General features: G+C 49.2%; 1 protein-coding gene across 1 annotated transcript in view; it reads right to left on the bottom strand.

The window, feature by feature from the left end:
- Positions 1–673: 673 nt before the first annotated feature.
- Positions 674–12,769, bottom strand: part of SETD1B (SET domain containing 1B, histone lysine methyltransferase) — a 45,623-nt gene continuing 33,527 nt past the window's right edge. Inside the window, exons 11-18 of the mRNA XM_084491434.1 lie at positions 12,575–12,728; positions 11,666–12,133; positions 8,356–9,912; positions 7,007–7,173; positions 6,591–6,722; positions 5,718–5,837; positions 5,206–5,343; positions 674–4,464 (exon numbers count right to left, since the gene is read on the bottom strand). Coding sequence (XP_084347560.1) covers positions 4,291–4,464; positions 5,206–5,343; positions 5,718–5,837; positions 6,591–6,722; positions 7,007–7,173; positions 8,356–9,912; positions 11,666–12,133; positions 12,575–12,728 — 2,910 coding nt within the window. The 3' untranslated portion in view covers positions 674–4,290. The remainder of the gene's footprint in view (positions 4,465–5,205; positions 5,344–5,717; positions 5,838–6,590; positions 6,723–7,006; positions 7,174–8,355; positions 9,913–11,665; positions 12,134–12,574; positions 12,729–12,769) is intronic.

The raw sequence follows: 12,769 nt of genomic DNA, 5'->3' as shown, positions 1-12,769 counted from the left end.
GGATTGGAGCCGGGTGTTCTTCCCTTTTGCTTTTAAAACTGCCCGTTTGAGTGTCCGTTCCAGAGGGTTTCTTTTCACTTGGACAAATACTACAGTGGCAATTAAGGAGGAAACTCATAGAAACAAAAACAAATATTAAAATGAAAAAAAAAATCCAGTTGCAAACTCGCTTAAATACATTTTAGGTTGTCTATTAGACTGTACACATTTCCTCGCTTGAAATAAATAGATTTTGCACATTAGGTTTCAGAATGGGGGTGGGGGGGCAAAGAAGAAGCCTTGACTTGGCAATTTTTTGTCTTCAGTTTCTTAATGCTGCTAATTCCGTCTATTTATTTGACAAAAAAAAAAAAAAAGAAACATTTATACAGAATTTACATTATACAAAGCTTGACACAAGCTGTAAATGCCACCAGCTCCTTTGCTATACTCAGTCCTTCTTCCTCCCCACCTTCTCGACAAGAATTAGAGCTGGAATCTGTTTAAAAAGAACTCCAAATTACAATAGTCACTTTTAATAAATTATTTACATGCTCTTGAAGTACAAAGAAATCAGCAAAAAAATTTCAACATGTTTCTACAAGAAACAGTGTTTGAAGAGAAGATTCTTGAGTTTGCCTATGTACAGAAGATGCATTTTTTTTATATACTTCAAAATCCTTTTTTCCTTAAATTTTTATTTTATACAGAAATGCACTGAAATGATCCCTGAAAAAGGTCACAAAAACCGGAACTGAAACTACTGTATACTTTGTTGGAGTTTAAAAATGTTCTGTTTTGTGTTTTGTTTTTTTTTTTCTTTTCCTTGTAGAAATAAGCTGCTCTATACAATATAAATATCTGCAGGATGAGCCCCTGCCCCGCCGCCCCCGATGGCTACAGCGCGCTTTGGGGGCGACCGAAGGACGTGGGGGCAGTGAGGGTGAGGGCAGGTGGGGTTTGCAAGCAGAGCACACTTCCTAGGAACGCCAGCTGCTGCGGGATTCACACATGGGCCTGGAGCCAGCTTGCTCCCATGGGGACACCACGGGCTGGAGGGACACCTCCAAAGCCTCCGCGCTGCTCTCCGCGATCGTTTCACCCAGCAGAGCCACCCAAGCGAGCTGCGATTTCACGGGGAGCACAGTCAACGTCTCTCTCTCTCTCTTTTAGGGTTCAATTTAGGTGAAAATAAATTTGGGACAGCGAACAGAACGACTCCAGCACACCTCTCTGTCAAGCAGCACAAGCCAAAGAAGCCGGGGATGTGGAAGGAGGCTCCATGGGGCTGCCTTCCCAAACCACGTCTGCGGCTGCAGGGCTCCCTGGCCCCGCAGGGACAGAGCCACAGGACGCCTCGATCAGACCTAAAACCCCACTATAAAATTATGGGGACAGGGCTGCTCTGACCAGCTGCACAGGGAGGGCTCTGCAAGCCAAGAACTAAGGGGAAAAAAGAGAAGCCTCAGCTTTGAGGACTAACGTGGGTTTTCAGAAGTGCTGGCAAAGAGCTCCTCTTCCTCCTGGGGGCTCCCAGGAGCTCAGCTCTTTCAAAAACTCACGTTATCCACCCGAAAAACCGCAGAGGGATGGTTACAGGTGGTTTCAGGAGCACCCCAGTGATCTCAGTGCTCGAGGCCTTCGGCACCCAGATCCCTGTGGCACTCCTGCAAACACCACAAAGGAGCCCGAGCCACAGGCCTTGTCCCACAGGGCCCTGCTCTGCCTCCCTGCCTCACCTCACGCCCCTCCTCAACAACCTGCCGGGGCTGACCCCATCCAGGACACACCAAGGTGCTGGGAGGTACAGAATCACCAGCAGGTACTTTGGGGTTGAGTGAGGCTGGGTGTTTCCCCCCCCCAAAAACCAGTTCATGCTCTGGTTTGATGGGCCAGAGAGGAAGGAGGCCAAGAGCAGGGGCAGGACTGCGACAGGCAGGGACTCCGGTTCTGAGACACAAAATTTCTGTGCATTTCTAAAGCTTCAGAAGTAAAAGGCTGAGCTGTGGAGATGCCAACTGGAGCATCAGCACAAGAGGAACCTCATTTGAAAGCAAAAAAAAAAGAAAAAGAAACAGAGCAGCTGGTTTAATCCTCAAGTTCTCCTGCCACAGCTGTTGTTAACAACCCGAGTTCGACGACAAACTATTTGTGCTTCTCATAATTTTAAGCTCTGGGTCACGATTATTCAATTGCCAGAGAGATTTACAAAGAAGAGGGGGAGAAACCCCAAAGCAAAAGGAAACAACGAAAGAAAACCAGAGATGAGATCACGGACTGTCCAACCTTCGGGACGATTTCCTTGCCCCCAGACAGAGCCACAGGCAGAAGGCAGCTGGCGGCAGCCTAAATGCTCCTGCTCTGCCGGCCTCTGCTCTGAGGAAGGAATTCAAGCAGAGGTCTCACCCACATCGCAAGCTCTGCTCTGCGGCACAGGCCTGGCAATTCCACGTCACAGCGGCAAAAAAAAACTTCCAGGAAACTCTTTTGCAACCTCTGATCACAGAGCTGTGGTCGGAGAGCAATTAGCACTAATTTTACAAGGCTACGAGAACACAGCTGGCCCGTTTGTTCTGCGGGGAGAAGGGTTTTAGTTACGCAGACGATGTCTGCATTTCACAATTACGCTGCTGTTTCCCCTGTAAGCCAATTAGGGAGGCTCAGCACAACTAATCTCTACTTTTAAGGGAGGAGAAACTCCATGCGAGTTGAAAAACCTGATCCTGTCTATACCTGACCTGTCGCCTAACGTTCCCAGATCACATCCAAAGAAGCATTTCTTTGGTGCTTTGGCCCATTTTTAAATGGAACCCCTTAAGAACCGCAAACACCACCTCAGCACATCTACAAGGTCAAAAGAGATTGAAAAACCATCTCAAAACGGGCTTCCTAGTTTGCAGAAGAATTCATTTTCACGCTGAAGATGGGGGGAGGATGGGATTGCTATCGCAGCCTGCGCTCGGGGCACTTTCCACCACGTTTGGTCTTACCGAAAGGATGGGACTACCCCGGGGCAAGTTACTGAGTAACTGGGGGAGGTCCAGCTTGTTCCTATCACAGGAGGAATCTTCCCCATTCAAGGACAGGGCAAACACTCCATGCAAAATGCTGGAAGGGCAGGGAAATGCAGACAGAAGTGAGAAAAATTAAGATGAGGAACACATCACTCTGTTTCCCATCAACAGGGAGAAAATCCTATTAGAAACTCCTATTAGAAACATGGGTCGTAGTGTATGCTTAAAAGGAGGGTAAGGTTTTACAGTGTAACTGAGGCTGTTTCCCACTTAATTTCAGCCTCAGGTTTGGTTTTGAACACTAGGCAAACCAATCTACGAGAAACGGGCATCCCAGAAGGCCATACGTGGTGCCAAACGGACTGCACAGCTGACTCAGCTCGTTACTACTGATTGCAGGACCCCCCTGTTTTTCTTGCAGGGGTGCTGAGGTTTTGATCCCCCAATATACCAGCATGGCATATGAAAATCAGCGGTGAGCCCAAGGCGCTAAGCTCAGGTCTGTGGCTGACCTGGCGTTCCCCGGGGTGTCTGGCTTAGGGGACGTGTTCGGGCTCACCCCTAACGAAAAGGCAGGACAGTTCACCTATAGTCTCGTTGCAGACACGTCTCCATACACACACACGCACCCAAACACACGCACACACCCATTCACACTCCCTCAAGCCTCTGGCTTGCTCTGTAACATCAACCTTACATTTATTTACAGCTTACTCTGAGAAATCTGTGCAATTTCAGCCAATCAAGCTCCCAACAAACCCTATATGGCATTTTCAGTCTCTGCTTCACATTTAAACGTTGAATGTCTTTTTCAACCAACAAAACTGATGAGAAAAAGGTAGCAGCATTTATGAAAAGATGAAGGTTTATACCAACAATTAAAAAAAGGTACCATTATCCCATGAAGGAGCCTTAACGTAGGGACTGAACAGAGAGAAGCTAGTGTTTGGATAGACCATGCCACAAAACGGTAGTCACCTTTTTGTGTGCGTGTTGGATCTGAAAAGGAAAGAGCACCTGAAACATGAACAGTCCTCGTAAGCATGTGCGCTTTTTGCTTTCGTTCGTGATCCTGGCAGAAGTGCGAAACTTGCTTGGTTTTCTCTTCTCTTTTTTCCTTTTTTTAATATATATTTTTTTCCTTTTTAATTTTTTCTTCCTTTTTTTCCTTATTTTTTTTCCTCTTTTTTTTCTTTTTTTTTTCTTTTTTTTTTTCTTTTTTGGCAAAGTGCAACCACACCTGGTTACCACAGTTTTGACATGGCCGAAGGTGCAAGTGTGACGAGAAACCTCGAGTTCAGTTCAGGGTTCCCCTGCAGTTCTCAGAGCCACATAGACACGGGATTTTTACATCCTCAATCGGAAACTTGTAGTCATAGGTAATTTCCTCATTCACATTGATGTGCTGTTTGGAGTAGATGACGATCTTCTTTTGAGACTCCACTGTGATCACTTTAGCATAACAATTTGGCTGCAAGGGTGACAGAACAGGTAATGATTTAGGCTCCTGATGGCCACGGCTTCCCAGCCTCCACACAATTAACTAAACTAAAATGGAGTGAGGCACTCACTTGACAGTCTCAGCCACACTTCCAGAGGCTAGACCCAGGATACTCAGCAGAAAGCTGAGAGGAGGAGGCATGAAGCCAGAAACCAGAGGAGCTCTCCTTGTGCTCCTCCAAAACACATTCTGGTCATTTGTAGTGCACGAGAGCCCTCACGGTGCTCCACTATGTTTGTCTCTGGTAGAGAGCAGCTCAACTAATGCTTGGTAACGTGGTTAGACATCCAAGCCCTCGAATGTATGCTGCAGCACAGATCAGACAGGAAAGCAGCTTCTCTGCTTACCAGGGCAAGAGTACTTTTCCCATGCGGACACTAGGATACTGTTCCCACAGCAGCAGAACTGCTAAAATTGTTGTTTTAAGGAAATACTTGTTAGCTGTGGTTGAACAGCAGCCTAAAGGGTCCTAGAAAATGGTCAGGAGGATTCTGAGCACGCTCTGTCTTGCTGCATGTTTCATTTCTCAGGTCTCTCATCTGTTCCTTAGGCTAGTTTAGACTCAGCTTTGATCTGCTGCAGCTCATTAAGTTAATCATAACCCCGTGACCCCTTGCTACTTCTGAATGTGTCCCTGATCAGAGTTAGCAAGGACTCAGTGGGTTTATCAGCATGTCAGAGTACAATTATATGTGAAAAACTGGTACTTACATTGCAGCTGTGATTAATAAACCTGGCGAAGTTTCCACATTTCGTGGCATCGATGATTGTGTCGTGGTCAACTCTGAACATGTAACTGCTCCCGATGCCTTCATCCTCGTATCGCTTTTCACGCATGTCAGCAATGACCTACAGAAAACCCCACACTTATTGTCAGAACAGGCTGCAGCGAGCTGTGAGCAGAGATCTACCCAGGGCTCAGAGATCTACCCTGTGCTGGTGCCACTTTGAAGATACACGGTCCCAAATACCCCAACAGAACAGACTTCACTGAAACCACAGAAGTTCAGGATGGGCTTCTGGAGAGCTTGCTTCCTAAGGGTTTGAGCTCTGAATTTCTCTGTTGTTGAAGATCCCACCCCTGCTCCTCCAAGCCACATGCCAGCCTCTGCCTAGCTCACATAGCTAACGCCTTGCAGCAGGGACGCCAGCCCCAGCTGCCACACTCAATCACTTCTCTCAGGGCTGCTTTTTGCTCACATTTCGCCCCCAGTCCAGCTTACCTGCCGGATGTTCTGACCCACGTACTCAATCACCATCTCATCAGCTGCGATGGGCTCCATAGCAAAAAGGCCCCAGTCGTGGATGTGGCTCTTGCAGAATTTTAGCTTTTTCTTCCGGAACTGCGCAAAGAAAACACCCCAAAATCCCAACCCTGCGTTAGCCACAGCATCAAAAGGGAAAGGCTGTCCCTAGCTCCAGCAGCACGCTGCAACACACAAGCAGTGCTGGGCTGCTTCAACCTGATTTGGTTTCCTTCTGGCTTTTGGTGACAGAAGGGCAGCACGGGGGATGTAAGAGGTCCCACATAGTTGTAATACTTGGGTTTTTATACCATGCTGCACCATTTGGGAGAACAGACCCACTGGGGCCATCGATCTCTGTTCTGCACAGCCCTGATGGTTCTGCTTAGGGCTAAAGCAGCTTGTGTGCTTACAGCCATTTATCAAACAGCTCACGCCTCTTCTCCTCACAGGGGAGCACACTGGACCAGAGTGTCCTGTTTTCCCCGCAATTGCTCTGTTCCTATTTTTAGGTGAATTAGATCACAGAAATCTTCGAGTTGGTTTATATGGAAGCACAGAGGAGCTGAGTACCCCAGAGAGGTTCTGCATTGGGTGATCCTTCAAGACAATCTCATCCGCTCCCTGCAGCTGCTCTGACTGCAGAGCCCAGCTCCCCAGCCAAGCACCTCTGACCTGCTCTGTGGAGACTTTTTCCAAGAAGCAAGGCAAGACCTTAATTCTGGGCCCCACTCAGCCCCATGACACACACGCAGAGGTGCCCAGCACTGAGCTCTGTGCCCATCCCTTCCTGGCCTCAGCCTGCTCCCAGCCAGCCCCTGCCCAGAGCAGCCACCCCACGGGGTGACCTACCTTGAGCTGGTTGAACTTGAGCAGGTCGCTGTCACAGCTCCCGGTGAAGGAGGAGAGGAGCCTGCGCTGCTCTGACCGCCTCTCGGAGCCAGCCCGGGTGGAAGCGTGCGGTTGAGCAGGGATGCTCATGCCCTGAGGACAAACGGGTGATCAGAGCTGACCCAACTCGCCCAGCACCCTGCAGCCTCCCCACGAGCAATCCCTTGTGCTACAAGGCATCATCACAGAGCACGTGGCCTCCTGCAAACACCCCACTTCAAACACCCCCACTGCCACAGCACCACCCAAACGGCCACCTCAACGCAGGCGTAGCTGCAGCTCCACCTTGCCAAGAGGTAGAGAGCAGCCAGCGTGTGATGATGTTCGAAACCAAATCCTGCTGGCACCCTGGTGGCCAGCAGAGGACGTTTCCTCACCTGCGTGTCTGCAGGAGGCTCCTCTGCAAAAGCTCGGCTATTGTTGAGGTATTTCAGTTTGTCCTTCTTATCAATTTTGTAATAGCCTTCGCTTCGTGCGCAGCCCGTCACGTGCTCCCGCATGCCATCGTCACGCTTCTTTTTCTTGGGGGTAGAAAAGCTGGTAGGTGGGAAGGAGTTAAGGGGCAACACGGCTACCAGGGGACATCAGACCAAACCTCTGCGGTTACGCGGAGCTAACACCAAGAAAACACGGAAGGGTTTTTTGGGGGGCAGGAGGGGGGAAGTGGCTACAAAAAAATAACACTACTATTAAAAAAAAAGCTTGCAGGGAAGCCCAGCATGGTATTTCCTTCTTAGCTGCATGCTTCAGGAAACTTGTTCTCCCCTCAGGAATTCCCGGCCCCGAGAACACCGTGCTGACCTCGCAGCAATCCCAGCCCTTGGCACCCTGCCTTGGGCGAGGTGCAAAGCAGATGTACTGGAGACACTCCTCAGCCCACCAGGTGGGACACGCTGCTCTCACCAGGCTCAGGAGATCTGCTCCTGCACACCTGGTGGGACAGGGAAGACCCCACGCAGACGTTTCAAACCCCACTGTCCTGATCCACCAAGAAAAAACTGCAACAGTTTTAAGTGGCTTTGGCTGGTTTGCTTTTGCTTTAGAGAAAGGTTAATAATAATAAAAAAAAAAGCAGGGTCTTGCAGGGAGTCAGGGATGCAATATTTTAACTCCAGACACCTCTAGCAATGCACGAGGTGCTGCACATGCTCCCTGATGACCGTGTCCCGCTGCAGCACAGAGCACGATGTTCTCCCAGCCAGCCTGGGGCTGTGTCTGCCCCGACGTGCTGCCTAGCAGCCAGCCTTTTCTGCTTATTAGTATTTTGGGCTCGAAGCAAGTTAAAGCTGCTAGCACCACTAACATCATTTTGGGCACAGATGGCAGGATTATTTTTACAGCAAGTTTTAGCCCCAAGTTAAAGTCCTCTACGTACTGACTAGAAATTGCTGGCTTCAGTAATTAGTTTAGCAAGCTGGGGAAAAAAAAAAAAAAAAGTGGTTTAAATGAAAACAGAAGCTTCCCAAACCAGCAAGGAAATCTCCCCAGAAGAGGTGCTCAGAGACTTTCCCTGCAGTTCTAGATGGAAAATGCAGCAAGAACTGCCACTTCTGTATTGCAGCTTCAGGGATTAGGTTTAAAACTGCCTGCTGACATAAGCAACTGCTATTCCAGCATGCAAATCTACCAAATACCTTTGGCTTTTGCATTTTAAGTCCCACAACCCAACGCCCATCGAGCGCATCCTACACGTGGTGCGTGACGGAGAGCCGCTGAGAAAGGATATAAGGATGGAATACCCACAGGGTGTCGTTAAGCCAGTCCATGCCATTGTCCTGCTGTAACAAGCGGTCGTACGTGATACACATGAATTTGATGTCTTCCTCGTCTATGCCTCCGTTCCAAATGTCATACAAAATGGTCATCTCCTCAAACTCGGAGCGTGGCCTGAACTGAGGCCGGGGTGGGGAATACTCGGGGGAAGGAATCACCGGGAGGTCCTCAGGTGACTTCTTCTGCCTTCGCCACTGTCTTTTAGGCTTCGCGTGAGCTTCTTCTTCCTTGAAGTCTTCGTTCCACTGGTTCTCCAATTCCTTGAATGGCAGTTTCTCTGCGACTGTCTCAGCCGCTATTTTCTCGTGGAAGCCGTCATTCCTGAAGTCCAGGGTGACGGCTTCAGGGTCTTTCAGTCCATAGAAAGCATCGGGGTGTGCACTCAGGAGCTCTTTGCTCATAGCACTTTCCACCAGGGTCACTGGGACGGGAGGTGGCTCTATGGTTTTGCCCGAGTACACATCCAAGGAGAGGACAGAAGGCGGCGACCGTTTCGGTCGGCCCGGCCTCCTTTTGGGAAGAACAGAAGGCGGTGGGGGGGGAGGAAGAATAGAAGCCCCAGTGGGTGCTTCTGGCGAGAGTAAAACAGATTTTACTTCTGCCTTGCATTCCTCGATGGGCAGTCTTCCATCTCCAGGCATGCACGGCAGGGCTGCTACGGGTATTGGCTCATCAGGTGGCAAGCCCACGTCTGTGTGGAAATCTGCCTGGGGGGGGCTGGCGAAGGGGATAGGGGAAGGAACACTGTTCATGCTGATCGTAAGGGAAGCACCAAGAGGCTCTTTAAAGGTTTTCTCATCTAGCTCATCCTCTGACGGCTTCTTGCCAGACAGAAGGCAAGGAATGGTAGCACCAGCCTCTGGGAAAGTAGGCGTGAAATTGAAATCTCTCCCAGGAGTCCGAGGAATGCCACTGTTAATGCCAGGAGATTGGGATGGGTAGGAAAAGGGGCTCCCTGGGACTTGAGGGGAACTGAGGGTCAAGCTGCTTCCCGTAAGGGGAGCATCGCTTCCTGGCGTTGCTGGAACAGTGTCCGTGCTCTGGGATTTTGCAAAGGGGTGTGAAGACTTGGCCAAAATGTCCCGCCCAGGAGTCCTAGGAATCTCCTCATCCACAGATGTTTTGGTCACCAGTAATTGTTCGGGGAACTTCTCTGGAGGGATTAAAGATTCCTCTTTACCGGGAGTCGACGGTAAGGGAAGCGTGGAGGATGGCACCTTGTGGGCTGGAAGCAGAAGAATATCAGTCTCTGGATGCACCACCACCTCCCGCCCCGGCGTGCGAGGCAGCCGCTCATCCTCCTCCGCTGCAGAGGGCAGCTTTGTTTTAACACGAGCTTCTAAGGTGCTGCCATCAGACTTGCTAAAGAAGCTGCTTTTACTGGGCAGAGGTTCTCCAAAGACTCCCATCGGAGCTGAGAGGCAGAGTGTCCCATCCTCATCTTGAGATTCAGGCTTGGGACCTTCCTGTACCTCTGGCTCCAGCATGGCAGTGTGTTCAGGCTCTTCCTCTGGAAGAAGGAAAAAAAAAAGAAAGGAAGAAAGAAAAAAGAAGTCAGGGGTGTTGCTTCCACTTGGTTACTTGCCACTTGCCAGTAAAGGCATGTTTAAGATGTTGCAATTACGGAACAGCTCAATTCCACAGGGAGGCTTTAAAAACTCCAATGCTTTACATTTTGGAGGCACAGAGTGTGGAGTAATTAGACACCACCACAGACATCCCTAATGGACCATAAAAAAAAAAAAAACGCACTATTAATTTGAGGATTAGCTACTATGCAGGCCAGAATGAAGGTTTTCTGCTTTGAAAACCCCTGCCCACCTTTTTCCAGGCACGAAAAGCATTAGTGGCTTGCAGGGTGAGAGCTTTGGAGGACAGCTGTCAGAGCCCCAAGCTATCAGCCTTTCTGATGTGGGAAGGTAAACTAATTGCGGGGCCAAGAAGCACCCTCGGCTCTCCAAGGAGGGGAGCAGCATAATGCTCTTGAACAACACGTGAAGGAAATGGAAAGCCCTTGTAATGAATGAGGAGACACTCAGATGGTATCAATGAGGCAATTTATATGCTGCTCTCTCTGCAGCAGGCTCATTTGTCTGGAGTTTATTTACCTCCTTAGAGTCAGGGCCAAAAGGAATCAACAGTGAATCTTCTTAGGCAGCTCAAAATAACATTTTCAAGTGGGAGAGCAAAAGGAGGTGGGAACGCCTGGAGAGTTGGAGGGGAAGTGTTATCCATCTGTGCGGAGTGAACCAGAGATTCGCTGCAGAAAGGTCAGACCCATCCAACTCCTGCACGGCCAGGCTGGGCAGCACGAGAAGAATGCTGCAGTTTGAGTTTGTGCCTAGCTTACCTGAAAAGCTCACTCCACACATCGAGGTACCCCAAACGCAGCTCTACCCAGATTTATATCCTGTCTGGACACCAACATGTTCTAGAAAGGAGCTGTGTAAAACAGGCGTTTTGCCTATTAGCCTTTCAAATTTTATGATAGCAGGAGTGATAGCCTGGGCAGGGGCCAGATTTCCAGCTCTCCAGGTGCCAAAATACTGTCTAGTCCCCAGTGCTGCAGCCTTCAGACACCCGTCCTGCTCAAGATGTTGGCTCCAGATTTTTGCTTGTTAATTCCCCGCTTCCTGCTGCAGAATTTGTCGAGATTTATGCATCCTACTCCTACTCTAGTCTTCACTGGTTATATGCAGCTCTGTACAGAATCAAGACAATTTCCTTCTTCCAGCAAACCTGGGGATATTATTCATGTAAAATGACTAAGTGAAAAGCAAAGCAAGAGTACCAGGAGCCAGATGTAATTCTAAGACTCTGCCCACCTGCCCCATACAGCTTTCCACACACTCCTTTGATATTAAAGCCAACAACAGCCAGCAGTGACTCAGGAAGCACAGATTCCTGTTGTGTTTAAGCAGCCACGACTTTTCTATCTTGAGCTTCAGCCACCACACCACCCAGTCAGTCACCCTCGGACGATGCCAACTGTTCAGTTCCTGCAGCACACTAACTGCACTGGCCCAGGATAAGGTTCTGGATACAATAACCACCGTATTTTTAGTACCAGATGCCTTGTGCGGAACTCCTTACTAGGAAGCAAAGTTCAGCACAGGCCTCTTCCTCTGTACAGATAATCCCTAGCCCAGAGCCAATGCTGGAGGAAGAGAGAACAAGGGAAATACAAAACCATATGTGTTGGAGGCTGTGAGAATACTGCACTTGGCAATGTGATGTGTGCCAAACCACACGGAAGACCATACCTGGCCCACAGATGGGAGACAGTGCAAGTTTTGTCTCCTGGTCTCTTTCCATAACCAAGTGTTTGAGTGTTTCAGCAGCAATAGATGCCTCTGGGACTTCACCACATTCACCTTCTCCTGCCTTGATTTCTTCCATCCCTTCATCCTTCTCCACCAACGCTGGCTCTGTGAGTCCCAAGCCTGTTGCATCCATGTAGTCATCCACAGGATACAGCTCCAAAATGGTCTCCCTCTCATCATCAGGAAGTTCGTGACTGGAAGGTTCATGCTCTGTCTCAGCAACCATGGCTTCTCTGTCTTGATCTTCAGCCACCTCCTCCTCTTCCTCTTCCTCCTCCTCCTCCTCCTCTTCATCATCCTCATCGTCATCTTCATCTGAGTCAGAGCTGGATTCGAATTCAGAGGAGTCCTCGCTTTCATCGGACGATTCCACTTCAGCCTTGGAAGATGAGGGACTCGCTACGTCTTCTACAAGAAGAACAAGTTACCATCATTTAGTGACATCAGAAAGCAGAACTACTCAGGGCCTTCTACAGGAACAAATATCATTCCCACACCGTAACAGCATCAACAACAGCATGTGGGTTTGAAGGAATCACCTCACAGTTTATTTACTTTTGCAGGGCCTAGTAAACCAAGTATTCGGATGTTTCCAAACGTGCAACAAGCAGCTCCGTGAGCAGCAGACCTAGCGCTGCCTGGCGCACTGCCACGTGGGTCTCTTGGCAGACTGCCTCTTTAATGGAGTTCTACCCAGATTATTTATACCTGTATAAATTATCTTGTATGAAACTGCCTTTCAATGAAAGAGGGTGCACAAATAAAACCTGGCCTACAAGTAGGGAGACAAAAAGGGAGACTGCACCTGGCCCGAACACCACACTCGCTGTTTTCCCTGGAACTGCTTACCCTCCTCGGAGTCCTGCTCTTCCTCTTTGTCACTTGTTTCAACACCTGTCTCCTCCTCCTCATCGTCCTCCTCCTCCTCATCGTCCTCTTCATCATCATCTTCATCCTCATCATCCTCTTCGTCGTCCTCTTCATCCTCATCCTCCTCTTCCTCCTTTACAGGAAAATATTGCCAAAAATGAGCAGTGTCTGACC

The sequence above is a fragment of the Aythya ferina genome, assembly GCF_964211825.1.
Source record: "Aythya ferina genome assembly, chromosome: 17".
In the NCBI taxonomy this organism is placed as follows: domain Eukaryota; kingdom Metazoa; phylum Chordata; class Aves; order Anseriformes; family Anatidae; genus Aythya; species Aythya ferina.
Note: the sequence above shows the minus strand (reverse complement) of the source record. Positions and strands in the feature narration are given on the sequence as shown.